Source organism: Macrotis lagotis, chromosome 1, assembly GCF_037893015.1.
Source record: "Macrotis lagotis isolate mMagLag1 chromosome 1, bilby.v1.9.chrom.fasta, whole genome shotgun sequence".
Classification (NCBI taxonomy): Eukaryota; Metazoa; Chordata; class Mammalia; order Peramelemorphia; family Peramelidae; genus Macrotis; species Macrotis lagotis.
This window is the reverse complement of record NC_133658.1, coordinates 898,641,628-898,667,736: the sequence shown is the minus strand read 5'-3', so window position 1 is coordinate 898,667,736 and position 26,109 is coordinate 898,641,628. Positions and strand designations below refer to the sequence as shown.

The 26,109-nt window shown below is 46.6% G+C and overlaps 2 protein-coding genes across 4 annotated transcripts in view; one reads left to right on the top strand and one right to left on the bottom strand.

The window, feature by feature from the left end:
* SDF4 (stromal cell derived factor 4) overlaps positions 1–18,324 on the bottom strand; it is a 55,598-nt gene extending 37,274 nt beyond the window's left edge. The window contains exons 1-3 of one of the 3 annotated variants that reach the window (XM_074218778.1): positions 17,601–17,869; positions 15,250–15,352; positions 8,859–9,210 (exon numbers count right to left, since the gene is read on the bottom strand). In XM_074218778.1, the coding sequence (XP_074074879.1) occupies positions 8,859–9,163 (305 nt within the window). In that variant the 5' untranslated portion in view covers positions 9,164–9,210; positions 15,250–15,352; positions 17,601–17,869. Of the gene's footprint in view, positions 1–8,858; positions 9,211–15,249; positions 15,353–15,611; positions 15,814–17,600; positions 17,870–18,137 lie in introns of those variants that run through there. The other 2 variants (XM_074218777.1, XM_074218776.1) reach the window with 2 other exon arrangements.
* Positions 18,325–18,567: 243 nt separating this feature from the next.
* B3GALT6 (beta-1,3-galactosyltransferase 6) lies at positions 18,568–19,664 on the top strand. Its single transcript, XM_074218775.1, has one exon. It carries the CDS (start codon positions 18,568–18,570, stop codon positions 19,573–19,575), a length of 1,008 nt encoding a protein of 335 aa, XP_074074876.1. The 3' UTR covers positions 19,576–19,664.
* The last annotated feature ends 6,445 nt before the right edge of the window (positions 19,665–26,109 follow it).

Genomic DNA, 26,109 nt, shown 5'->3' with positions numbered 1-26,109 from the left:
AGCTCCATCCAGAACAGGTCCCACCAGAAACAAAGTGTGAGAGACAAAATGGGTGCTCACCAATGGGCATATGGCTAAAGAGAGGGTCCTCCTTACCAGGGAGGAGTATTAGGAAATGACTTTAAAATAAAAAGAAGCATCAACAAGGTGGGATTTTAAAAATAACAGGATATAGCGGATTAACTTAATTTCTTTTTAAAGGAAGGCCAGTTGACCCTGTCAAAATTAGGAAAATATTAGAGCCATGATTAGCTTGGATTTCATGAAATGTTAGACAGGCTTTCATGCCATCCTAGTGGCTAAGGTCAAGAGACAGACCAGTCAAGAACCCAGACAGAACTGGCTGAGTGACCGGCAAATCTCCAAGGCAGTGAGTGCCCCACAACTCTTCCTTGGATCTCTGCTGGTCAATATTTTATCAGTGACTCAGGAGAAGATGCTGGTGGCAAGTTTATCAAATCTACCAACATCACAAAGCTAAGATGTGAGAAAACTCAGGGTAATCCTCAAGTTCCAAGTAGAACCATGGGAAATTTTAACAGAAAACAAGATGACTATAAAGTGGTCAGACAGACATTTGTGTCTATGAAGAAGATGGGATGGGCGCTGTGGGGCCCACCCTGGGAGGGAAGCACTGAAGACAAGACCCTCTCCTTCTGGGTGGAGTGAGGGGACCTCAGTGCTGGGGGAAAAGCATGGGAAGGGATCAGCAGGAGGACACAGTGAGCAAACACAGGGAAAGGATAATAAGGAGGACCCGGCTCCCCTCTTCATTTATTGGAAGGGTAGTCCCATGGAAAAGAGACAAGTTCTGTCTCCTCCAGCAGCAACTTCTATCATTAAGTGCAATGAAAAATTTCTCAACAATTAAAACCTCTTCAAAAGTAAACTGAACTGGTTGAAGTTGTTTCTCTAGTGTTTTAAGGCTCACAAAGCCCTTGATTAAGCAGTTATGCTAGGTCAGAACTAAGTGCTGAAACCAAAGACAAGGAGAAAAACAGCTCTGCCCTAAAGGAGCTTCCATTCTTCTGGGGGGAGCTGAAGGCCCTGGGGAAAGGAGGAGCAGGGGAGAGTAGCAGGGCAGGAACCAGACAGGTAGGGGAGCAGGAGCTGGCAGCCCTGGGCACAATAGCCCCTGCCCTCTGAGGCCTGCTGGGAGATTAGCTGAGAAGATCCTCACCAAGGTTCCCATCTGGGGTCTGGCTCTCATCATGATGATTATTATGAACACAGGTCCCTGAAGAGGGGCATGGCAGAAAGCGTAGCCTGAAGAGGAAAGAGGGACAGGACCATAATGCACAGACCTTGTTGGAGCAAAGAACTGGGAAATAGGAAGATGCTTATCACCTGGGGAACAGAGGAACAGATGATGGTGTGTGAATATGATGAGATGTACCAGCCATAAGAAACAAGTGAAGTGTCAAATGCCTCAAGAAACCTGCTGAGACTTTATGCCTTAGCCCCCATACTGTAGAGGGAGCCCCAGAGGCTCAACAACTCCATTCAACACAACAGATCTGGCTCCAGAAGACTGAGGATGGAGCTCTCCCCCAACATCCCAGAAGAAAGATGATACCTTTGAGGCCAAGGCAAATCCTATTCTCTGCCAGATCAGAGCAGGGTTAGGCTGGGTGATCTCTGATTTAACTGAGACACCCACCACCACTCTGCCATTGGGCCAGCTATAGTGACAGCACTAGAGATGGATAATGAGGCCAAGGGGATTGCTGAGCCAATGAGAATCAACAGTCATTTTTTTCTTAGTTTTTTGGAAGACAATGGGGTTAAGTGACAACTTACCCAAGGCCACACAGCTAGGTAATTATTAAGTGTCTGAGGCCATATTTGAACAAATCAATGAGAATCAAATGAAATTCTTGAACAGAATAGGAAAATTCATTTCTCTGACCCCAAAGCAATCACAGGGTGGACCAGAAACGTTGCTGTCACAGACAAAAACCAGTCTGAACCTGGCAGTTATTAAGGACCAATCATTTTTTTTAGGTGTTTTTATTCAAGGCAATGGGGTTAAGTGGCTTGCCCACAGCTAGGTAATTAAGTGTCTGAGGCCAAATTTGAATTCAGGTACTCCTGACTCCAGGGTCGGTGCTCTATCTACTGTACCACCTAGCCGCCCAGGGCCAATCATTCTTTTTTTTTTTGCAAGGCAAATGGGGTTAAGTGGCTTACCCAAGGCCACACAGCTAGGTAATTATTAAGTGTCTGAAACCGGATTTGAACCCAGGTACTCCTGACTCCAAGGCCAGTGCTTTATCCACTACGCCACTACGCCACCCCAGGGCCAATCATTCTTGACAATAAAGGAGGCTCTGCCTTCCTTCTGTAACAAGGGAACAACATTTCGCAAGATGAAGAGAAGAGTGGCAAGAACTAGCTGTCCTTCCTAGTACCACCTTCCTTTGCTCTTCTTAGAAACCAAACTATGAGAGTTCTCTTTTATTAAGGGAAATTAGAAAGTCACAGCATTAAGTTTACACAGTTGGTCATCAAGTCTGTGAATAAGAAGCGACAAAAGTCGCCTCCCTCCATTTTGTGCAGACAAAAGAGTTGGGGAAGAGAGAGAAGGGATGCAAGACACTGCAATGACAATGTCACACTTCAGTACTGACTAGAGATCAGTTGTACTGAACTGCTTTTTTCCCCCCTCTTTTGAAACATTATCTGTTACAAGAGATGGCTCCCTAGGTAGGAGAGGAAAGGAGAGTTAAAAATACAGGTGACAGAAAACAATTTCCAAATAATTTGTCAAAACAGGCTCAGATGATTGGCTTCTCCTTCCCCATCACTGTTAGTTGGTACAATAAAAATCCTTACCTATTTGCACAGGCTCCTCTAAAAGCTAGACAAGCTCTTTTTGTGGGAAATGCTGCAGCTCTCCCTCAAAGTCCATCCATCATCATTTTAGCTTAAATTTATGAAACTACAGATTTTAGATACCAAGGGGGAATCACTGCCACCTTGTGGCAAATTTCCACTGAACAGTTATTTCATTAATAGAGCACTAATGGAAAATGCACCAAATGTTAGGGGAAAAAATGACAGACAAGTAATTGCCCAAGACATGGCAACAGATGCCCCAAACAAGGGGGCAGGGGGCCCCTCTAACCTGGAAACTCAATCTGAGTCTTGGTTAAAGGGCATGTGGTCCTGAGCCAGCACATGATTTAAGGGTCATATGATTTAGGGTCACAGTTGTAAAAGTAGAACAGAGCTTCACATTTTAGGGGGGGGTAATGTTACAAGATACTATATTAAAGTAGACTAAATTTTTTTCAGTAAAGACATCTGACACCTCTCAATTTCTCAAGAAAGATTTTAGGATTATCTATTCAAAATACATTTCAAAGTAATTTCAAGCTATGTCCCAAGTCTCTAAACTGTACTTCCCCCAGGCCCCTAAAGAGATCAAGGAAGTAGACCTCCAGGCCCATATTCCAGGCGCTCTCTTGGTCAGAGGGATAGAGGGTTGCTGCCCAGGGGCCAGCACTAAGGATGAGCTGAGCCTGGAATATTGTGACCCACTGCGGAATTTCCTATGCCCCCTCCTCTTGACTCTTCACAGACAAGTCACCACTCCAGCTGCAGCATAAATAGCAATTCACAGAGGGCTTGCACTGCTAGGCACCAGAGGGTGCTGTAATGCAGAGTGCTGGGCCTTTAAGACAGAAGCTCCCAGTTCAAATGTGACCAGACACTTCCTAGCTGCAAGACCCTGGGCAAGTCATTTCACCCTGTTTGCCTCAGTTCCTCATTTGGAAACAATTGGAAAAGAATATGGCAAAACCATTCCAAATGAAACAAAAGTGAATGGCAGCAAACCCCATCTTGTGCTAGATCCAACATGATTTCACTGTTCACTTTTAACAGGTCGAGGCCTTGTTCCCTAGAAGTCAAGGTTAAGGTCTGTTAAAGCTTGGTCTCCATCCTCTTCCTCCTTTCCGGGGCACTCTGCAAAGGTCTGGAGACTAAGCCAGAACCCTAGCTGCTCTGATTGCCCCAGCATCTCTGGACCTGTTTTGCTTCCTCCTCTTTACTTCCCTTTTATTACCTTAACTGACCGTAACATAGGGATGAATTTTTATTGATAATTGGATTTACAGTTTAAAGTTCTACATGTCTGAAACTTCAAAAAATTTAAGGTTTTACATTTTGCTCAAAAATACTACTAAAGAGGTTAAAAAAAGTCAATGTGGCTAATACTTGACTCTAATCCAATAGTTCTTAGAAAAAAAAGTTTATGGATTGCTGCAAAAGAGAGACTCCAACTTCCAAAGGTTCTTAATGCAAGGTTTTCTCATGAAATCACTTCTTGGGACCCTCAGTAAGGCTTCAGAACTCTAACCCTTCAGGGCTCAAGCCTTCACTAAGTAACAACTAAGTGTCAAACAAAAGCAGAGGGATACAAAGAAAAGCAAGAATTCTGAGCATGCCAGTCCTGTCAAGAGCTCCCAGTCTGATAAGAGAAACCACCAGTGGCAAACAAAGAAGTACAGATAAGATGCAGACAAGATAAACTGAAAATTATCCCAAAGGACAGCATGAAAGGATATGAAGAAAGGCTTCTTGCAGAACAGAGTGCTCCTGAGTACATGCAGCCTGAACCAGGTTAAAAAAGAATAATTAGAACAAAACAGAAGTAATGTTAGTATGTGGTTTTCAAAGTCACTCTGAGCCCAAAGGGATGCTTTTACTTTTCTGCACAGCTTTTGTTTCTAGTTGAGGTAGACTCCACGGCTGTAGAAGGTGGGGTGTGAGCTTCAGGGAAGCCAGGAGGCAGAGAGGAGGAGGGAACAGAGGAACCTGTCTGAGGAACAAGCCAGGAGGCAAAGGTCATTGGACGGGAGACTTGCAGAAAGGAACAAACAGAAAGGGGGGGATGTCCAGGTTATGAGGAACATCTAAAGGCCAAAGAGAAAATACTAAAGGGATTTTACTGGTAGTTTTTTTTTTTTAACTGGGAGTTTGCTGACTAGGGGAGAGGAACCTAGGGAACTAAGAATCAGAAAGGAAATTCACAGCTCAGGACAAGAGCAATAGAATGGACTGCACAGAAGCCAATCACTTTACAAGGCAACAAGAAATATTAAAACAAAATCAAAAGTCTGGGGGGGGTCAGAGACTGACTGACATAGCAATACAAACTGACTTAAAAAACTGAATAAGGGGAAAAAATTAAGAGAATCATCAGACTAGCTGAACACCAAGACCCAAAAAAGCTGACTAAACATTTCAAGAAATTTTAAAGGAAAACAGCCCAGATTTCTGAGAACAAGAGGGTAAAGTGGAAATAGAAAGAATTCACCAATCACCTTCTGAAAGACACCTCAAAATGAAAATTTCCGAGAACTTTATAGATAAGATTCCAAGGGTTCCAGTTAGAAAAACAATAATACTTCAAGCAACCAGAAAGTAAGAATTCAAGTACCAAGATGCCCCACTCAGTATCACTTATAATTCAGCAGCCACCCTGTTAAAGGAGAAGGGAACTTGGAATATAATATCCCAGAAGGCAAAGGATGTGGACTCACAGCCAAGAATAATTTACCTAGCAAAACTGAGTATTAATGTTCTAGAAGGAAAAATGAACCTTTTTTTAGATTTCTTTTTTTAGATTTTTTTTTTTTTTGCAAGGCAATGGGGTTAAGTGGCTCACCCAAGACCACATAGCTAGGTAATTATTAAGTGTCTGAGGCTGGATTTGAACTCAGGTCCTCCTGACTCCAGGGCTCATGCTCTATCCACTATGCCACCTAGCCACCCAAAAATGAACCTTTAATGAAAAAGAAGACTTCCAAGAATTCCTGATGAAAAGATCAGAAGCGTATAGTAGCTTTGAAATTCAAACACTGGAGTGAAAATAATGATTAAAAAAGTCATCAATAAAGAACTTCAAAGAATAAACTACTTACATTCAACTATGGAGATGATACATTTGTCCTCTCTGATCCCCTATTATCATTAAAGTCCACAGAGGGAGTTCAAATTAAGCAAGACTGGAGAGTAGTTCTGTTATGTCTTGATGACCTTAAGAGAAGAATGGAAAAGGAGAGGAAGAGGAAAATATGGGGGTGGGGGGTGGGGTGAAGGAGGTTAGGGAAAATTATCTCCCATAATCTGGGAACACAAATAGACATTTATAGAAACAAAGAGAAAGGTAGAGAGAAGCAGCTGATATCTGAACCTCACTCTCATCTGAACTGGTCAAAGAAGGAAAGAGCACATACAACACAGAGTTAGGTACAGAAGTACATGTCGCACAATAGGGAAGTAGGAGCAAGAGGGAATTAGAGAAAGGGCTTTAGAAAAAGGGTTGGATAGTTCTAAGCAGAACCATATGCATATTTACTTATACCTCTTTTTGAGGTGACAAAAAAAAAATTTGAGAGCAGTCCATAAACTGGGCACTGGACGCACAAGTTCTGTAGATCTATGTGCTAGGACACCATCATGCTGAACTCACATCAGAATAATGACCAACAAGGACTCCAGAGGACAAATGATGAAACATCACCCACTTCCTGACAGAAGTGAGGACTCAGAGCAGAATGGAACAAGGTCAATGTAGAAGGTTGTGTTGATCGACTACACATGTCCATAGCAGGGTTTTTGTTTTCCTTGTGTTTTCAATTAAGAGGGGTTGGGTTGGGATAGGAGGGTAAGAAGGTGGATCCTGGTTTAAAAAAAAAAAAAATTGTTTTTTAAATTTTTAAAAGAGATCATTGGTAACTTTGGGGAGATCAGTTTTGGTTGAATAACAAGGTCAGTAGCCAACAGTGGAGAATTAAGAAGAAAGGAAAATGAGAGGAAGGAGAGTAACCAGTTTTACATGGCCTTCTTGGGGAAAGGATGATAGCTAGTGGGGACAGACAAGGACATTTGTAGCCAGCAGACAGGGAGCATTTGAAGAAGTGTGAGAAAGCAAGCATTACAGTAGGAAAAATCTTCTAGAAAAAGACTGTATGGAATGGAGTCACATAGGTAAATGGAGGCTCTGCTTTTATTAAGAAGAGATGAATGAAGAGAGAATGAGGGATGAGAGATGAGAAGAGGGAGCTCTCAGAGAAAAGCCTCCACTTTTTCAGGGGAATTTGAGGCCAAGGTTTTCCAATGAGGCTAAAAAAGCAAAAATAGCCCCTGCCCTCAAGAACTTGTCCCAACCGCATGAAGGGATCCTCCTCAGTCAATAGGAACTCATTAAGATCCTATGTGCCATCCACTCATTTAGCTCCCTTCTAAGTGGAACACCTCTTCATCCTCCTTTCTTTCCATCCATCTCTTTGCCTCACAATCCTGACCCTAGAATTAGCCAGTGAAACTCCACACTATTTCCATACCTTAAGTTTGTCCTTGTCAGGCCCCCTGCCATCCAGGCATAGTCATAATCTCCAACTGCCAAATGTTAATGGATCCTGTCCACTATCAAATCACGTACCTAAATCAGTTGAGCTCTCACTACTGCTCAGCAATCAATCCTTTAATTCTTCTCCTCAAAACCTAAGGAGTTACCCAACTTTCCCCCATGAACTCCATCAAGATTTGTTAAGGACCCTGAGGCTCCCAAACCAAATTAACCCCTCTGCTACCCCCTAGGGTAGGCTACAGATTCTACCACACAGGAGGCAATGGCCTTGCTTCTCCTTGACCCCCTCCCTGGCTCCCCCCAACTCAACAATATCCAAACCCTTCTCCTTACCAGACTAGCCCTTCTAACTGCTCAGTGGGGTCTCCTTCAGAAGCCTGCCCCTTCAATCATTCCATGGGTCAGAAATCTAACAGGCCTAGCTTGTTTGTACAATTTGTTTGCTTGTGGTCTCCTCCCAGGAGACAATAAGCTGTTGAGGGCAGGGTCTTTAGCCTCTATTGTAGCCCAGTACTTAGGCCAGAGGACAAAATCCTTCATTTTTTTTCCCCTCCCTCTGGGATAAGGTATCAACTCCTAGGCCTTCCAGAGTTTGGCTTCCAATTGCCTTCCCAGACACTGTGCTGGGACCAGGTTAGATGTGCCTATGGGAAGCTCCACCAGCTCACTGTCCCCCTGCTATCCACATCTCTTCCCTTATCATCCCCCCTCCTCCTTCTAGGCCAAGTTCTGATGGTTCTAGGCCATGGTTCTCTCCTCAAATTACTTTGCATTATACTTATCAGTTCTATTAAGAGGCAACTAGGGAGTACAAGGAATACAATTCTGGGCCTGGAGTCAGGAAGGACCTGGTTCAAATTGTGCTTTGGGAACTTTACTAGTTGTATAAGCCAAGGCAAGTCACTTAACTCCTGTTTGCCTGAGTTTCTACATCTATAAAGTTGAGATATACAAGCAGCTCCCTCCCAGGACTGTGGTGAAGATCAAATGAGATGACAATTATAAAATACTTCAGCACAATTCCATATAATGAGGCTAGAGAAAAACTGGCTATGATCAAAATTACTCTTTTTTTAGATAGATGTCTTCTCCTTCCAAGCAAGGACTGAAGGGTCTTTAACTTTGGACCTCTTAGACTTAGCACAGGGCCAGCTCTAAGGGCTTACTTAATATTGAAGGCATCATACACAAATGTACCCTGAGAGGCAGTGCCTGATGTCACCACAGCACTGTCACGCCTGCACCTTTAATCCTCCCCATTTTTCAGAAAAGGAAGCATCCCTGATGCTTGAAAGCACATAACCCACTAAGGTCACACCTTAGTATCACCAGAGGCAGAATTCACACTCAAGTCTCCTGACTCCAAACCTAAAGCTCTTTTTTGCCCCTAAAAAGTAATGACTCCCAATGGCCACAGCAAACATTCAGAAACCTGCCAACCATGGACCTGTCTGGAAGAACCTAACTCCTGACTTACTTTGCAAAGATTGCCATGAGTTTTTTTCTGTTTCTTCGTGGTTCTGAGTCTTCATCAAACTCTTCCATCTCCTTCCCCAAAAAGACCTCCTGGTGAAAGTCTTTGTTCAGGTGCCCATCCATCTCCATTTTGACCCCATTCAGGTGGTCTCGGGGCAGGATCTCATTCTCATCCTTGTCGATCCCCTTCTCCTTTAAGGCTGAGTTGTTCGCAGGCCTGGCATAAACATCCATGAGGAGGAAAACAAACAGCAGAGACAAGTAGACGGAACCCAGGCTGCAGAGGAAGGCCTGCTTGGACACCATTTTCTTCTCTTTAATATGATCTTGAATATCTTCAAGGATCCAATGAGCTGCCAAGATAAAAATGAGATAGTAAAGGCTCCTGCAAAAGCTTAAACTGGTCTCCTAAACGGGTCTTGATCAACTAGAGACCATTAACAGTCCCACAAGTGAACCCCAGGTACACACTTCCAAAAAGAAAAGTGAATTTTGTTTGTTAACCTCTTTCAGACAAAGAGCATCCATAGAGCCAGGGCCAAAAGCAGAAAACACTAGGCCTCCTCCTGGGACCTGCCTTAGCTGAAACAACAGGGTCAAGCTCACTAATTTCACTTTCTCCCAAATCCATTTTATTTATAACTACCACTCTTTCCAGATGCTAAGCAGGGCCAAGAACAAGCTCTTTACATGATGAGCACAGGGGCCAACTCCAAAGCCCTTCCCCTGTGTCTCTGGTTGCCAGGGATGGCACTCTAGCCAGCAAGGACTGCAAGTACAGGTCAGAGACTGACTGGGCTCAAGGAGGCAGAGCCCAGGCACAAGGCCTGGCCTCCAAAGACTATGCATAGGCTGTGCTCCAGGGAGAATATAACCAGCTTGAGGAAGTCACCGATCCTTGAACAACATGGAAATAACATATAGCGATAACAGCTGTAAAAACCTCAGCTTTTCATCATTGAAACTTTCTTCTCTGTTAAAAAAAGACGCCTACTATAAATGTTGTTTTGAAGGGGAATCTTGCACTCCCTACAGTAGTTGTAGTTGCTCCCTACAGTACTTCCTCTCTCCTGACTGCTACCACTTAGATTTACCCATCTACATTTGTTAAGCACCTACTATGGCCCAGGCTCCAGGGCATTATCAACTCTCAGATGATTTCCCTAACAGACATTTCAGGAGGTGTCTGAAATACAAAAAGCAATGAAAGGTTGGAAGATCAGCACAAAGCTGTCCACTGGATTCCCTGAATCCTCTGGAGTTGCTATCAATACAGCTTTTATTAAGAGTCCTGTTTCTAATTATGGGAACATCCAGAAAAGAGGAGAAAGGCAATTAGGGAGACTTGCCCTGAGCCATCCTAGTGGCACATGCCCACAATTCCTGCTGCTGGGGAGGCTGAGGCTAATGGATCACTGGAATCTGAGTCACAGTCAAACTACATTGAAATGAGTGTCCACCCTATGTTCAACACTGATCTGAGGGTGACTGGTAGCCTAAGGAGTTACAGCTTCTCTGCCCATCAATTTAAGAAGCTGACCTATGATCTATGGCCTGGGCAAGACAACAGTCATACTAGACTAACCCGATTTCATTTTATGGCAGGGTTACTAAATTGGTACATCTGGGAATAATGTAAATATGGCTTATCCAAATTTTAACAAACCACTTAAAAAAGTATCTTGTATTGTTTTTTTTTTAATGATGGTGATATATTTTATTTTTAATCTAATTTTCTGTTCTAGGTCAGTAGGCATATAGACCTTCCTGTGAAGGCATCAGAACCAGGATCTCCCCCAGGAGGAAGCCCTCTCCAGCACAGTTTGGTCCCTTCTCAGCCCCTGCCAGTGGAGCAAGTTGGGAAGTGACCAGCCCAGGTAGGCCTCAAAGCCCTTGTAACTAAGAATAAGTTACAAAGGGGAAGGAAACCCCTCCCTCAAAATGTGCCAGCATCAGCCCAGCCTGAGACCTTTCCAAAGAAGGGAATGTGTTTTCTCTTCTCATCCTCAGGGCCAAGCTTAGTCAGTAATCAAGTCACACTGCTCCTGATTCTGATTTTTTGTTCTTACCATTTAATTCATGCTGCTCTGTCAGGAAAAGAGAGAGCTGCTAACTTATAGATGTACTCTGAATGGGCTCATTGGCCAGACCCAAAGAGCTGGCTGTGGAACCCTTTCAGCAGCAAGTTGGCTAGGCAAGAGTACTTCTTACAAAATCTACAGTTAGTTTGAAGGCTAGCTAACACACTAGATAAGTCAGGATTCAAAAAAAAGGTGACAGACTAGAACAATGCCTAGACCTAAAAAGGATGATATTTAATAAAGAAAAATGCTGAGCAGGGCTCCAAACTTTAAGCCACAAAAAAGTGAATTAATTTACACTGTGCCAGAATTGCAGAATTCCAGAGCATGGTGCATGTTCACCCCACACACCATCAGGTCAGGAAGGCGTTTGGCTTGGCCTTCTCCTCTCCCCATCAGCTGCACTACTCTGCAATTTCTCTGGTTTCTCCTCCAGGTCCCTTCCTGGTCAGGAAGGAGTAGTGACTAGCAACACTGGTGGATGGTCTCCCCCCATTAGACTGTGAGCTCCTGGAGGGCAGCAACTATCTTTAATCTTTAGCACACAAGGGGGCGGTTACGTGGTGCAGTGAATAGAGCACTGGCCCTGGAGTCAGGAGTACCTGAATTCAAATCCAGCCTCAGACACTTAAAAATTACCTAACTGTGTGGCCTTGGGCAAGCCACTTAACCCCATTGCCTTGCAAAAACTAAAAAAAAAAAAAAAAAAAAAAAAAAAATCTTCAGCACACAGCCCCATACATTGTTTAATGGCTGACTCAAGACAACCCTGGCAGTTATAGTTAGTCTACAAATTCCAGCTTGACCTCTGGTTTTTCAGTGATCAGTCCAGGACGGCACCTGAGGCAGAGTTTCCCTTCTTGCTCCCTGCTCTTTGAGCTGCATATCTTTCCAGCCTTTGAAAAAATCCTCAAGCATCCATTCTATCTGAAATAACTAAGACCATATCAGGTTGTTGAAAAGGCTGCTCAGGATCCCCGGCCTTTAAGGAACTGTGGTCTAGACTTAGCAGGCACAAATTTCTTTTAAAATGTCTGCATGCTGCACAGGACTGGCAGCAATACCTGCCAAACAAACCCTCAGACAATTTTTTTTGTCAACTTCCAGGATGAGGGAAGCAACAGTCCCACTGCCTTCTATCAGACTTCTATCAGGTCAGGTAAGTCACCCACTGAGATCTGAAGGCAGTGATGGCAGGGCCAGGAGGGCAGTGGAAGGGAATAGACAGTCTGGCTTGGGAGAGGAGAAATGAGAGCTGCTTTCAAGTGTCCCATGGGAGAAAGACAAGTTTTGTTCTATGTGGCTTTAGGAAGCAGATTCAAGGGGAAAGAAGCAAGAGGCCACTGCTCAGACACATGACAGTGAAAATTCCTTGGGTGAGGGGGTAAGGCCACCAAGGGTCCTTTCAACTCCCAATACAGTGATTCTATGAATGATACACTTGACTGAAGATGAGCAAAGCTATTTAATAGTTTTGTGACATCTGGAGAATCATCTGACTGCTCTAAGTCTCAATCTCATCATCTATAAAATGAGCATTGGACCAGCATGAGGGACTTCTGAAGTCAATCAATGATCTATGACTTAGAGAAAAACCACCAGAACGGGGAAAAGGTTGTGGGAAGAATGAGAACTGCCTTTAACAACCAAAGGACCAATTCACCAACAGATGGAAAAGATTTAAACAGTTCTTAGAGAAATAAAAGCAAGCTATTGACAGTCGTGAGAAAGAATGCTCCAGATCACTAGAGGGAAATGCAAAGTTAAACTTAAGATTCACCTCATAGGGGTGGCTAGGTGGCATAGTGGATAAAGCACCAGCCTTGGAGTCAGGAGTACCTGGATTCAAATCTGGTCTCAGACACTTAATAATTACCTAGCTGTGTAGCCTTGGGCAAGTCACAACCCCATTTGCCTTGCAAAAAAAAAAAACCTAAAAAAAAGATTCGCCTCATATTCAACTGGCAAAGATGATGTAAGGACAAAAACAGTTCATGGTATTCAAATAAACAGGCACACTAATGAATACACTTTGGGCAGAGTTTAAACCAGCCAGACGCTTCTGTATAGTAATCTGGAATTATACAAAAGCCACTATCACAAGAGCCACCATCACGCTGCCATTCACACCCTGTGAACCTGGTCATCCCAACCACACCCCCTCCCCCAAGGAGGTCCATAATACACAGGTCTCATAATTAACACTGAAGCACTACCAAAAAAATAAGAAACAAAGCAGATACCTCACTGACCAGAGAAATTAAAAAATTCTGACTGCACACGGGAAGGGGAGAGGGAGAAAAACAAATAATTCAAATGTGGAGAAGGCCCCTCCTATGAAGCGCCAAGAGTATCAGGGCTTTATGTCCCTGACCTCTCTGACAGCCTAGTGAAGCCCTTCTCAGAACATGGGGTACCTATATTCATAACCAGTGACTGAAGGAAAAGTTAAAAGTTCAGTTAGGGTAATGAAAATAAAAACATTACTTCTTTCCCCTTTCAAGTTCATGGACCCTCCTGAACTACATCCAAGAATGCCAGACTAAGAACACCTGCCGGTGTGTGACATGCTGCTTGTTTGCTCCCTCACACCTCCCAGGATGTGTTTCTAGAGGTTTTTTGCCATCCACAGTCTAATGATTTATTTTGCTTAGGCTGTTGGGGTCAATGAGAGGGACAATCTGAGGTGGGCCTTGGCAGGAAGAAGGCCCCTTGGCCCCCCAAGTCTGTTCCTCTTCTGTTCAAGACAAAGCCTGGACCATCATGGGGAGGTATGGCTAGGTGTGACCACCTCTAGAATTACATTTACATACAAAGTCCTTTCAAAAGCAATTTTCTCTAATGGTTTTTGAAAGGTAGTTCTGACTCATGGGATCTTGACTTTGGAACCCAATTCCATATCCAAGATTGACTGTGCTAGACATGAAAGTGATGGGATCTGGATATACTACTAGAAGAAATAATCATTTTGAAGAATTTAGAGAAATATGAAGACCAGAGAATAGAACCAGGTGAACTACAAGATACAACTGACCAAAGTGAGAGTAACACAAAGACGTTGCAAGGACTCTCTGAGGGGGAGAGGGAGCAGATTCTAAATATAAATGTAAATATGGGGCATGGATCTTGCTCAAATTACTCTAACAGGAAAGGATACACTAGACAAGAAAAAAGACAAGTCTCTTCTCTCTAAGCTCCAACCTCTGAAATCTAGAGAGTCAAGGTTCCCATGTTGTTCTCTTGTTCTTCCCTCCAACCCGCTCAGTCTCTTCTAACCTTCTCCTTCTTTACCCTTAAGTTCTGCTTTACTGTCTTGCTCCCCTCACAAGTCACCCCCATAGCTCAACAAGTTTCCCTCAAGTTCTCTGTTTTGCAAGAAGTCTGGATGAGGAATCCTCTCTCCCCCTCCCATTTCAGATTCTAACTTTGCCCCCCACTGTCCCAGAGCTGTATATTTTTCCCTCAACCTCTTTTTAACTCCCTTCAGCTAACTTCTTCCCATTTCAATCTGGATGACAGGAACTGTTTTTCTTTTGTTTCAATTTGCATCCCCAGTGCTTAAGCATGCAAGGAAGACTTGTTCAAATAAAATCACAGACACTAGTTGAGTATGGGCAAGTTGTTCCAGTCATTTCTGACTCTTTGTGACTTTATATGGGGTTTTCTTGGTAAAGGCATTGGATTGCCATTTCTTTCTCCAATTCATTTTACAGATGAAGAAATGTACGCAAACAGGGTATGGTAATTTGTCCAAGGTCACACAGTCAGTCAATGTCTGAGGTCAGATCTGAAATCACCAAGAGGAGGCTTCCGCTCCAGACCCAGTATTGGGGCCACGGCACCACCTAGCTAACCCAAAGCCAGTGACTATAGTTTCCTCATCTATAAAGTGTATGTGGGGGGACAATAAGAGGGCCACCAGGGTGGTTCTGAGGATCAAGTGAGAGTTTCATTGCAAAGTGTTCAGCCCAGGGCCTGGCCCAGAGCAGGCACTACAGACACATTTTGTCCTGTCCCTCTGAGCACCATTTCTCAGTTCTGATTAGCACAGTGATGGGTAGAAGGGGAGCTTTGGTAAGCCCTTGACAAATGCTCCATGTCTACCTGTCTCAGTCATGTAGTCCCTAACAGCCTTTTCCTTCCTCACATTGATCCACTGACCACCCCTCAAATGTGACCTCACTCTGCACTGCAGTGAGCACTGCTCCCTGTCCTTTTTGGATAACATCCTTTCCGTCTTTCCTGCCTCTGGAATCCTAACCAATCTTCTTCCACTCAGCTCTCGCAGTTCTCAGTATCTACACCACTCACCCCAATAAAGACGACTTTCTTGAGGCTTTTATTGTGGTCATGCACTGTCATTTAACACTTTAAGTTTACTGATGATTTAAAGTGTGGCTACAAGGCAGGAGTCCTTCAAAAGAATAGAGTATTTACATTAGTAAATTAGCAGCACGAAGATTTCCTTTAAGAAACAGATACAATTTGTTCTAGAATAGGGGCCTTTTTACCTCCTGTTTTGTCACTTGCTATACAAAAGCACAATGCTAGGTACCAATCTAGGTGGCGATCAAAAGGATGTGCTGACTACTGAGATGAAGATGGTAAGTATAATTTTCAAGTAGCAAAGTTAAAAAGCCTTTCTTGGCTTTTATGAACATTTTCACACTTACCACCTTAAGGGGGACTCCCCCAAGCAAGAGAGAGTAAGCCTAGGGGTCTTGTTCTTCCAGGAAGACTGCAATAAAGTTCTGAATGTAGCATGTCAGCTCAAGGTTCTAGTCCAGGTCCCATACTGAATGAATGGCCCAGTGACCTAGAGGAAGTCTCCCTTCACTGGTCTGATATTTGAGTTTAACTATTCACAGCGAGATCATCCCTGCTCTGCCTCCTTTATCACAGGGGCAGTTGTGAGATCATCTGATGAGGTAACAGGCAAAAGGCTTTACAGAAGTTAATGCATCTCCTAGCCTCCTGGTGGGTCAAGTGTGACTGACTGCCCAGTTAGGGCAACTGGGGGCCCTAAAAAAAAAGTCAGGTCCTTAACTCTGAACAGAGTAAGCAGAGGTTTAACTCTCCAGAGGACCCCCCCAAAGGCCTGGAATTAGAGCAGGTCAAGGTTTAAATAGGCCAGATCAGCAAACAGCTTTCTTGGACAAGCAGTTAAACCCAGGTCATGAGAAGTAAGGTGACCTAAGTGACCAGGACAGAGCAAAGGTCTTTCCCCTCAAGCTCTGGTCCCACTAATAATCTGACCTCCCATCCTCATCTGATTCTTAGACTTCCAGACTGGGGGAACTATGAAAAAGACTTACTTTCCTTCTCCTTTCCCATCCCAATCTGGAACATTCCATCTAGTACCAATAGCATTCATTCAGCTCTTCTTATGTGCAAGGGCTTTACAAATCTCAACTAATGCTAGTATCACCCCCACTTTACAGTGGAGGAAACTCAAGTAGACATCAGCTAGGTGACTAGCCCCAAGGCTCCCAGGAAATGCCTGAGGGCAGGATCTGAAATCAGGTCTCTCTTCATTGAGCCAGCAAGCTGGAGCTGCCTCCCACTGGAGAAGACCACACCTGGGTTCTGCAATCTAGACCCTCTGGGCTCTGGAGAGTTGTTTTGTATAAAAAGAACCAATTGCATAAGAAAGGTTTTTCTCCTTCCAGATGTCCAGCAGCAAGGAAGAGACCAACCAGGGTGGGGAATGGCCGGATCTCTTCTACTAGATGTGGGAAGTCTGGAGTGGAGAGTCCCTGGGAGGACACATCTTCAGAGCCACATCAGGTGCCCCCAGGCTTGAGCCAATGAAGAATGGAGAAGAGAGCAGCCACAGAGGAGCTTGGGGAGTACAGCAGCTTGGCCAAGAAGTGAGGGAGAAGCCCAGGCTCAAAAAACCCAGGGAGCAGGGTCGCCTGATAGGAGCTGATAGTGATGACCCTTGGGGGTAGTAGGGGGTGGGGGTGTCACCCACAGAGAAATGGTCCTTTCACAAGCCAAACAGAGTTTGAGGAAATAAACTCAAGAGTAAAGTTGTTGAGGAGCTAGGCCTCAAGAAGGGCATTAGCCAGTTTGGGTCTGTAAAGACAAGCATGGCCATGACTACTGATACCAGGGCAGTTGGCGGTTGGGAGTTCCTTCCCTGGACCCGTCAGTCAACTCAGCTACAGAGGCTCCAATTTCACACATGTGCACACATATATGTATATATATATATATATATAGGCATGTACAGCTACTCCCCAGGGCTAGAGCCCCTGACACCAGTCTGCATTCAAGCTAAACTGACCCATCCTGGGCAGAGGAGACAGAGGAGCAGGAAGATGGAGAGAGGGGGTAGGGAAAGTGCCTCAGCTTATCCCTATTTTCTAGAAACAAAGACCAGGATTCTCTCAATTCTTCAACAGGAAGTTTTTCCTGGGGGTAGAATGGGACGAGAATTGGGAAATTTTTGTCAACTGCATTTCAAAGCCGGATAAAAATTAAAATTAAAAAATTTTAAGTTTCTATGAAAGGTTTCAGATTTCCTTCCCGACCCCCCCAACTTCCCTGGGTTTCTGGTCCTAAAGAGGATGAAAAAAGTCAGCGAGGTAGATTTTTCATACCCGCGGGGACAGATGATCCAAAAACCAAATATATCCCCCCAATAACTTGAGATTGACCTGGGGGCGCCCTAGGGGGATTCATGTTCAGGGAGGCGTCTGCCCCGCCTCCAGCTGCCAGGCTGCTGCTCCCCAACGGCCCGCGGGGCGCCCGGAGCGGGCGGCTGGTCTCCAGGAACTCTGCTCCGGCTTTCCCTGGGGGGGAGGGTCTCCCTGCCCCTGGCTGGCACCTTGGCAGAGTCACCCCAGCGGGGCCGGGCTCAACCCGCAAGGAGGGGCTCGGGGGCCCCAAGACTGACCCCCCCCCCCGGCCCAGTCCGTGACCCTCGGAAGATGCGTGAGCTCCCTTATTCAAGCAGGAGCTCCGGGACCCCGGGACCCCCGCACCCCCCCCACCGGAGGGCACCGGGCGGGACCCCTCGGGCCTGTGACCCCGGGACCCCCGCAACCCCCCAAACTCGGCCGGCCGTGACGAGAAGGGGCTCCGAGCGGGACCCCTCGGGCCGGGCCGCCCCGCGACGCCAGGCCCCACAGTCCCCGCCCCCCTCCCCCCCGGGCCCAGGCCGGGCCGCCCCTCAGAGGAAGCCCGTCACTCACCGCCCCGAGCCCCGAGACAGCCGGGAGCAAAGTCCGCGACGCCGTCAACGGAAGGCAGCGCCGGCCGCCGCCATCTTTCTTGAGGGAAGGGGCGGGAGGGGGGGAGCGGCCGCCGACTCTAGAGCCTGCGGCGCCCGCGCGACGCCATCTTGCCTCCGGGCGGAAGCGAGCGCGGCGCCGGGGCCCGTCACGTGCCGCAGACGGCGGAAGCTGCCCGCGTCACCTGACGCCCGCGTCCGGCCCGCCCCCGGCCCTGCCAGCTCAGCGGCCTCGGCCGGCGGCGCGCCCCTCCCGCTCCCCCTCCCCCGGCCGCCGGGGCCGCGGGAGGCCGTCCCGCGCAGGCGCGGTCAGCCCCCGGCCCGGCCATCGGGCCCCGCCCCCTCGCCGCGGGCCGCGGAGGTCGGCGGAGGACGCGGGAGGGGCGCGCGCCATGAAGCTGCCGCGGCTCGTGTGCCGGCACCGCGCGGCGCTGGCGCTGGCGGGCCTGGCGCTGTGCGGGGGCGCGCTGCTGTGGCTGGCCAGGTGCGCGCCCGACGGCCCGGCGGGGGGCGGGCGCGCGGCCGCCGCGGCGCATGCGCCGGCCGAGGGGGCCCGGGCCGGGGAGCGCGCCTTCCTGGCCGTGCTGGTGCTGAGCGCGCCCGCGGGCGCCGAGCGGCGCGGCGCCGTGCGCGGCACGTGGCTGGCGGGCGCCGGGCGGCCCGGGCCGCTGGCCGACGTGTGGGCGCGCTTCGCGGTGGGCACGGCCGGGCTGGGGGCGGCCGAGCGGCGCGCGCTGGAGCGCGAGCAGGCGCGGCACGGGGACCTGCTGCTGCTGCCGCACCTGCGCGACGCCTACGAGAACCTGACGGCCAAGGTGCTGGCCGCCTTCGCCTGGCTCGACGCGCACTTGGCCTTCGACTTCGTGCTCAAGGCCGACGACGACACGTTCGTGCGCCTGGCGGCCCTGCGCGACGAGCTGCGCGCGCGCGAGCCGGAGCGGCGCCGCCGCCTCTACTGGGGCTTCTTCTCCGGGCGCGGGCGCGTGCAGGCGGGCGGGCGCTGGCGCGAGGCGGCCTGGCTGCTGTGCGACCACTACCTGCCCTACGCGCTGGGCGGCGGCTACGTGCTGGCGGCCGAGCTGGTGCGCTTCGTCAGCCGCAGCCGCGACGTGCTGCAGCGCTGGCGCAGCGAGGACGTGTCGCTGGGCGCCTGGCTGGCGCCGCTGGACGTGCGCCGCGAGCACGACCCGCGCTTCGACACCGAGTACCGCTCGCGCGGCTGCAGCAACCAGTACCTGGTGACGCACAAGCAGAGCCCCGACGACATGCGCGCCAAGCAGCGCAGCCTGGCGCGCCACGGCCGCCTCTGCCCGCAGGAGGTGCGCCTGCGCCTCTCCTACATCTACGACTGGGACGTGCCGCCCTCGCAGTGCTGCCGGCGCCGCGAGGGCATCCCCTGAGCCCGCCTCCTCCAACCCGAAGGCTCCCGCTTCCAGGGCCCCTCGTGATTGGACGCTCGGAGTTCTATGGACCACCCTCCTCCAATCCGAAGGCCTCCCGCTTCCAGGGCCCCTCGTGACTGGATGCTTGAGTTCTATGGACGCACCCTCCAATCTGAAGGCCTCCCGCTTCCAGGGCCCCTCGTGATTGGACGCTTGGAGTTCTATGGACCACCCTCCTCCAACCTGAAGGCCTCCCACTTCCAGGGCCCCTCGTGATTGGATGCTTGAGTCATCCGTGGAGGCTCCCTCCTCCAATCCGAAGGCCTCCTGCTTCCAGGGCCCCTCCCGCTTCCAGGGCCCCTCGTGATTGGACTCTTGGAGTTCTATGGACGCACCCCCCCTCCAATCGGAAGGCCTCCCGCTTCCAGGGTCCCTCGTGACTGGACTCTTGGAGTGAGCTCGTGGGGGCGATCACCAGGAAGCGCATGTGGTGCTCGGCCAGCCTCGGGCCTGGCACCAGGAGGGGCACCAACAGCGGGGACGGAAGTGGACCTCTGCCCTTGTCATTTATGCCACGGGATTCAGGAATGTATATAGTGTGTGGGGGGCAGAACTGAATAAATTCTCCCCATTGTAAACAAAGCTGATGCCAGGGGGCAAAGATGGTTTAACTAGCTGAAAAGGAAGCCCCTTTCCAACCCCTCTGACACCACGCAGTACAGACTGCTCCAGCTGCCCCCCTGACGTTAGCAGTGTTCTTGTAGCAGGTAAAACCGAAGACTGGCTTTGAGTTGGGAGCGGCTGGAGCAGGGAGTCCTTGGCGGGTCCCTGGGAAGGCAGGATGTAAATATTAGTCAGCCTTTGACTCTGACATATTTATAAATATTGTAAATGTGGAGGGTGAGGCTCCGGTATTTAATGAAAGTCTTTTAGTCTTCATCTGTCTTAACAAAACTTCAACTCACGGTGTAGAGTTTGTTTTTAGGTTGGGAGTCCTCTAATCCCTAATTGCTTCATGTCCATTTAAACTGGCTGGGACCAGGAGCCATCCATTTGTCTTAACAGTTTACATGTGTAGTCTGGTCTTGGAGGCTTCCTTTTAAGGCTCCCCAGAAGGAATGAAGAGGCACACCCCCCCCCCCCAGCAGCCAGGAAGAAGGCTTCTCACTCTCACACGTTTTGTGTGTCCTTCTGGAACAGGGTCTGGGGTCCTCCTCATGCTGGAAAGACCTTTTTCCTATTGTGGTGTTACCTTGAAACAACCAAGACAATTGGTCTTAGGAAATGACCTTTGCCAGTGCCCCAGGGGCCTTTCTCTCTTCTGGCAAATGGGGAAAAGTATAATTAAAATAAGGCAAGCTTCCATTTTAGCAGCTGATGCTAAATTTCTTTTATTTTTTAAGGACTTTTTATGCACGGGTCATCCTACTAGTCTAGGTATAACCCAAGATGAAGTCATTTCATTTTGAAACAAGTAATGGGCATCTTGAGAATTCTAAAACAATTGCAGGGACCCCTTAAGATTTCAAGTTTTATTTTTCTTTATAAAAGAGAAAGAATGGTGGCAGAATTTTCAGAACTTCCTTTTTCCAGAGCACAGTAGAAAAAGCACAGGTCAGGGACCAGCAATCTGGATGGCCATGGGCAAGTGACCTGACCTCTCTGGGCCTCAGTCTCCCCATTTGTCAAATGAGAGGTGCCTTTAAGGCTCTAAGCTCCAAAAATTTAGGAGAAGCATGTAGTGGGTTCTTTTGAAGTAAGACCATCAGGAAAGCCAACTCCTCGTCAAGAGCTGCACTCTGCATTGTTCAGTTCTCCTGATTGCCTTTCTGAGCAGGTGACCTGGCATATTCTTATTCTGTGCCTAAGAACTACCGAAGATAGGTCCTTGCACTACTTGACCACTGAGGACAAAACTTCTGTGTCACTGGTCATAGCTGAGACTTTCTTAAGGTACCAAAGAAATAACCATCAATCCACCTACAGTGGCACCGATGCTCTATTTGTTGGAAGTAAGCCAGCCTTCCACATTCATTCCATAATATCCAGTGACTGTACATCACTCTTCTCACTATGCAAGGAGTTAGGGATAGGGTCTGCATCTGTGATTCTGGTGGCATGCCAAGCCCCCAACTACCAGGGCAGTTCTTGGCCTTATCTGGAAAGTACAGCTGTAGAACTATATCTAAGAACACAGAAAGCTTGAAAATTTGCCCAGATTCCCAAAGCAGGTTCTTCTCAGATTTGAGAATTGAACCCAGGTCTTTCTGGCTCCAAGGCTAGTTCTCCATCCATTGTGGCCTTTTTGCCTCTGAAATCTCTGGATGGAGTAGAAGAAATTTATTTTATCTTTTTATTAATTTATATCACACACACATACACATGGATATAGGTTAGGTTTTTTATTTTGGTTTTTTGCAGCTCAGGCTCTTTTAAATAAACTGTTAAAAAGAATATTAAATTTAAAACAGCACGTTGCTGAACATAGGAATATTTTTCCATTTATCTCTTCTTTTTTACAAAGATGATGTTTTAAAATATAGTATTTATTGTAAACATTGTTGGGTTCTAAGTCAAACTTAAACACCAGCACCTCTGTCTTGTATGCCTTCTCAGTGTATTTTTTCCTTAGCATATACCTATGATCAGATTCCATCTGTCACTCCTGGGAGAGTCTCCTTTTCTTTTCTCCTGCCCTTGTTTTACACAAAGGATGGTGATGTAAAAGCACTGTATCAGGATCATCTAGTTGATAATGACAAACATTTGTATGACCTTCATTAACAGGTTTTGATTTCTGAGTTGCTCCTTAATCTATGAGATGCGGGGGCACAGTGGATAGAGCCTTCCAGTCAGGAGGACCCGAGTTCAAATCTTGCCTCAGATATTTGACAATTACTAGCTGTGTGACCTTGAGCAAATTATCTCCAGTCATCCTGATTCATATCTGGCTCCAGAGGAGAAAGTGAAGATGGTGACTTAGCACAGCCCCCTCCTTCAAATCCAATTTAGGTGCATATCATGGTCACCTCCTTAATACCATGGTCTTCTTTCAAGAATGAAGAACAAAAAGTCATCATAATCAAACCTGTGAGGCTGGTGCTAGACAGCAGGTGCCATCTTCATTTTACAAATGAGCACATAAGGCTATTTGCCAAGTGTCATCTCCCCAAAATCAGTGTTAGAGGCAGGATTTCAATTCGGGTGACCCAGTCCCATGGGCCACAGAGCTGCCTTTGATTTTAAATGTCTTTACCTTAAAATTTTATTTTATAGCCAATTAAAGTTTTGCCTTTGGTCATTTGTATGAGCACCTTTAATATCCCACTTATATGGGCACATATAGGCTCAAAGGTTAACCATTTATAATTGTGGCATCACCTCCCTAATGTCCTGGTCCTCCTCAAAAACAAAAGACAAACATTATCATCAATTTGATGAAGGACCTAGGGGAAAAGATTGCTCATCTACACAGCATCTGCTCTGTGCTTTACAAATTGTATGTGATTATAGCAACCCCAGGAAGAAGGTGCTGTCCATCCACATTTTACAGATTGAGGAAGCAGAGGCAGATGGGTGAATGACTGCCCCGGGTCACACTTTTGAAGCTGCATTTGAACTCTGATCTTCCCAACTCCAAGCACCAGCTCTGTACACCATGGGACCACCTAACAGCTGTGAGGAACTACATGGTGCATTCTCTGGTTCCCATAGTCAAGGATCAGCCAAATTGAAGCATTTCTTAAGCAAGTATGGGAATACTGGGATGAGGGTTCCTGGAGATAAAAAGGCAATAACCCTTGAAAGTAGCACCTGCCCTCAAGGGCTTTACATTCTCCTGAGGGGAAAATAAGCAGCACTTCAAAATAATTTCAGGTGTGATTCAGCAAGTATTTTTAAGTACCTAGCACTACTACTAATAGCTAAGTTGTGAAACATCATATCTAGGAATATGTAAACTGTATATTGCATTTATAATGTAAATATGTAAAGTATAGAATAATGTGTATTAGACATTTATAAAATATGAAATGTCATGTAAATATGTAATATCTATTCTATATAATGCAAATATGTTCCTCATATCACAGATGAGGGAACTAAGGCAAGCAAAGATTAAATGATTTGCCCATCATCTGGATTTGAACATAAGTCTTACACACACACACACACACACACACACACACACAATCTTTAATGATTCTGACCTCCTGGCTGTTCCTGGACAAGACCCTCAATCTCAGTTCCAGGCCCCCAAGCTTAGAATGCTCTCTTTGCTCTGCCTACTGACCTTCCCAGCTTCTCACCTAATACCCCATCTTCTACAGAAAGCCTTTCCCAGCCCCCTCTTAATGTTAGCACTTAATTATTTATTTATTTATCCTGTATACAACTTGTTTGAACATTGGTTGTCTTCCCCATTAGACTGCAAGCTGCTTGAGGGCAAGAGATTGTCTTTTGTCCCTATCCTCAGTCCTTGGTTTGGTTCTGGTGACAGAGTAGATGCCTAATAAATATTGATTGATTGATTGCCTCCAGACCTAGCTACCAGGCCCTGTACTGAGTGCTGAGAGTACAAAATAGCCCATCTTTGGATTGATAGATATAGAATTAGGCTCGGAGCCCTCAAAAAAAGGGGGAAGATAAACTAAGGTTTCTATAGAAAGTTACCATCCCCTAGAAAGGAAGAAAAGAAGGGTGGATTTAGCCAGTGAGTCTTCCAAAAAGAAAAACAAGCTTTAATGGTTCCCACCCTTCTGGAATTGCCACCTTGTGGGAGGGGGAAGTCTTACAAAATCTAGTGGCCAATATTGGGGGGGGGGGGCGCTTTGGATTGTTAATGAAAAAAAGTCCAAGATTTGGAATCGCTCTGACCAAGTTAGGTGGGGTGACTCAGATGCTTGTGTCTGTGTGTGACATTTATATTAGGTCTTTATATACCATATTTATGGTCTTCCAGAGGTGGAAACAAGACATAAAACCTAGGTTGAGCTGGCTAACAAAACCTTGTTGCTCTTCATTTCCTAATTTAGCCCCTAATTGTGGTTATTCCAACCCAAGTATGGGCTCGTTTTTTTTTACAGCGTCAATGATACTGCACAAACAAAACGGAGGTTGTTTTAAAAGGCAAAGCTTGGAATTTAAAGAGCCCCTTCCCTATAGCTCTATGTCAGAAGGCTAATTTTTAGAAACTACTAAGGAATGTGGGGGAAAGGGTGGCACCATTCAATTCAACAAGTATTTATTCACTCTCAGGCACCAGGCCAGGTGCTGGGTATACAAAAAGGTTCTGTTCTCAAGAACCTCTCTACCCCTAGAGAAAAAAAATAGGTGAATAAAAAATAAGATAAATAAAAGAAAAACAGTAAATGCAAAGTAATAAGGTAGAGGGAACTGTTTGCTCATAAGAGAAGGCATCAGGGAAGGCCTTTGTGTGAAAGCAGGAGATGGGACTTCATGGACAGACAGCCTGGAGCATGGAATGTGAGGGGAAGCAAGGAAGAACCAACCTGGAAAGAGGAGTCACATTATGAAGGATTATTATGCCTGAAGACCAAGAAAGAGGGCTTAAATTCTATCCTAGCCACAAGAAGGAGACCCTGGAAGTCCATCAAGAAAATGGCCTTAAGAATAGCAATAGGGAATATTTTGTTGTAATTGCTGACCTTACTTCTCATTTTCTAAAACCTATTGTCATAACCGCAAATGTAAGGTAGAGGCCTTCACTTAGTTCTTGCTGGACTGTGACTGTCTATTGGCTGATTGCTCATAGGAAGCATGTAGGTGGGGGAACCTCAGAAGTTCATGGGAGATTACTCATAGGTGTGCTTATAAGTTAACCTGTCAACTTCTCCCCCTACACACACACACACACACACGCACACACACGCACACACGCACACACGAGAGTTCTGGCTAAAAAGGTACCAGTTGTCCTTCAGGCATCACATTCCATTTCTACCCCATGCCTCACCCCTCACCTCTGCCTCTTGAAGTCCCTCCCTCTGAGTTGAACTCAAGTGCCTTCTTACAAGGCAATGAGGTTGCACAATGGATAGTGCCCCACTCAGGGAGAGCCAAGTTCAAATCCAGCCTCAAGACACTTAACACTTATGTGACTCTGAGCAACTCTCAATCACTATCTACCTCAGTTTCCTCATCTGTCAAATGGAAATGACATTCACACCTACCTCCCAGGGTTGTTGTGAGGATAGGAGGAAAAAATATTTGTAAAGTGTTTTGCAAACCTAAAAGCTGCATATAAATATAGGTTATCTTCTACTGGTGACTTTTGCTCCAGATGATAGCTACTTCCTTTCTCCCTATATGAAATTACTCTGCATTTACTCTATGTATATTTTGCATTTACTTAACTATGTCTTTGCTCCCTGTTTGCCTCAGTTTCCTTATCTGTAAAATGAGCTGGAGAAGGAAATAGCAAATCTCTCCAGGATCTTTGCCAAGAAAAGCCCAATGGGGTCATGAAGTCAGACAGACTGAACGATAACAAGTATATGCTTCTGCTCCTCACAGTAGAATGTCAGCTCCTAA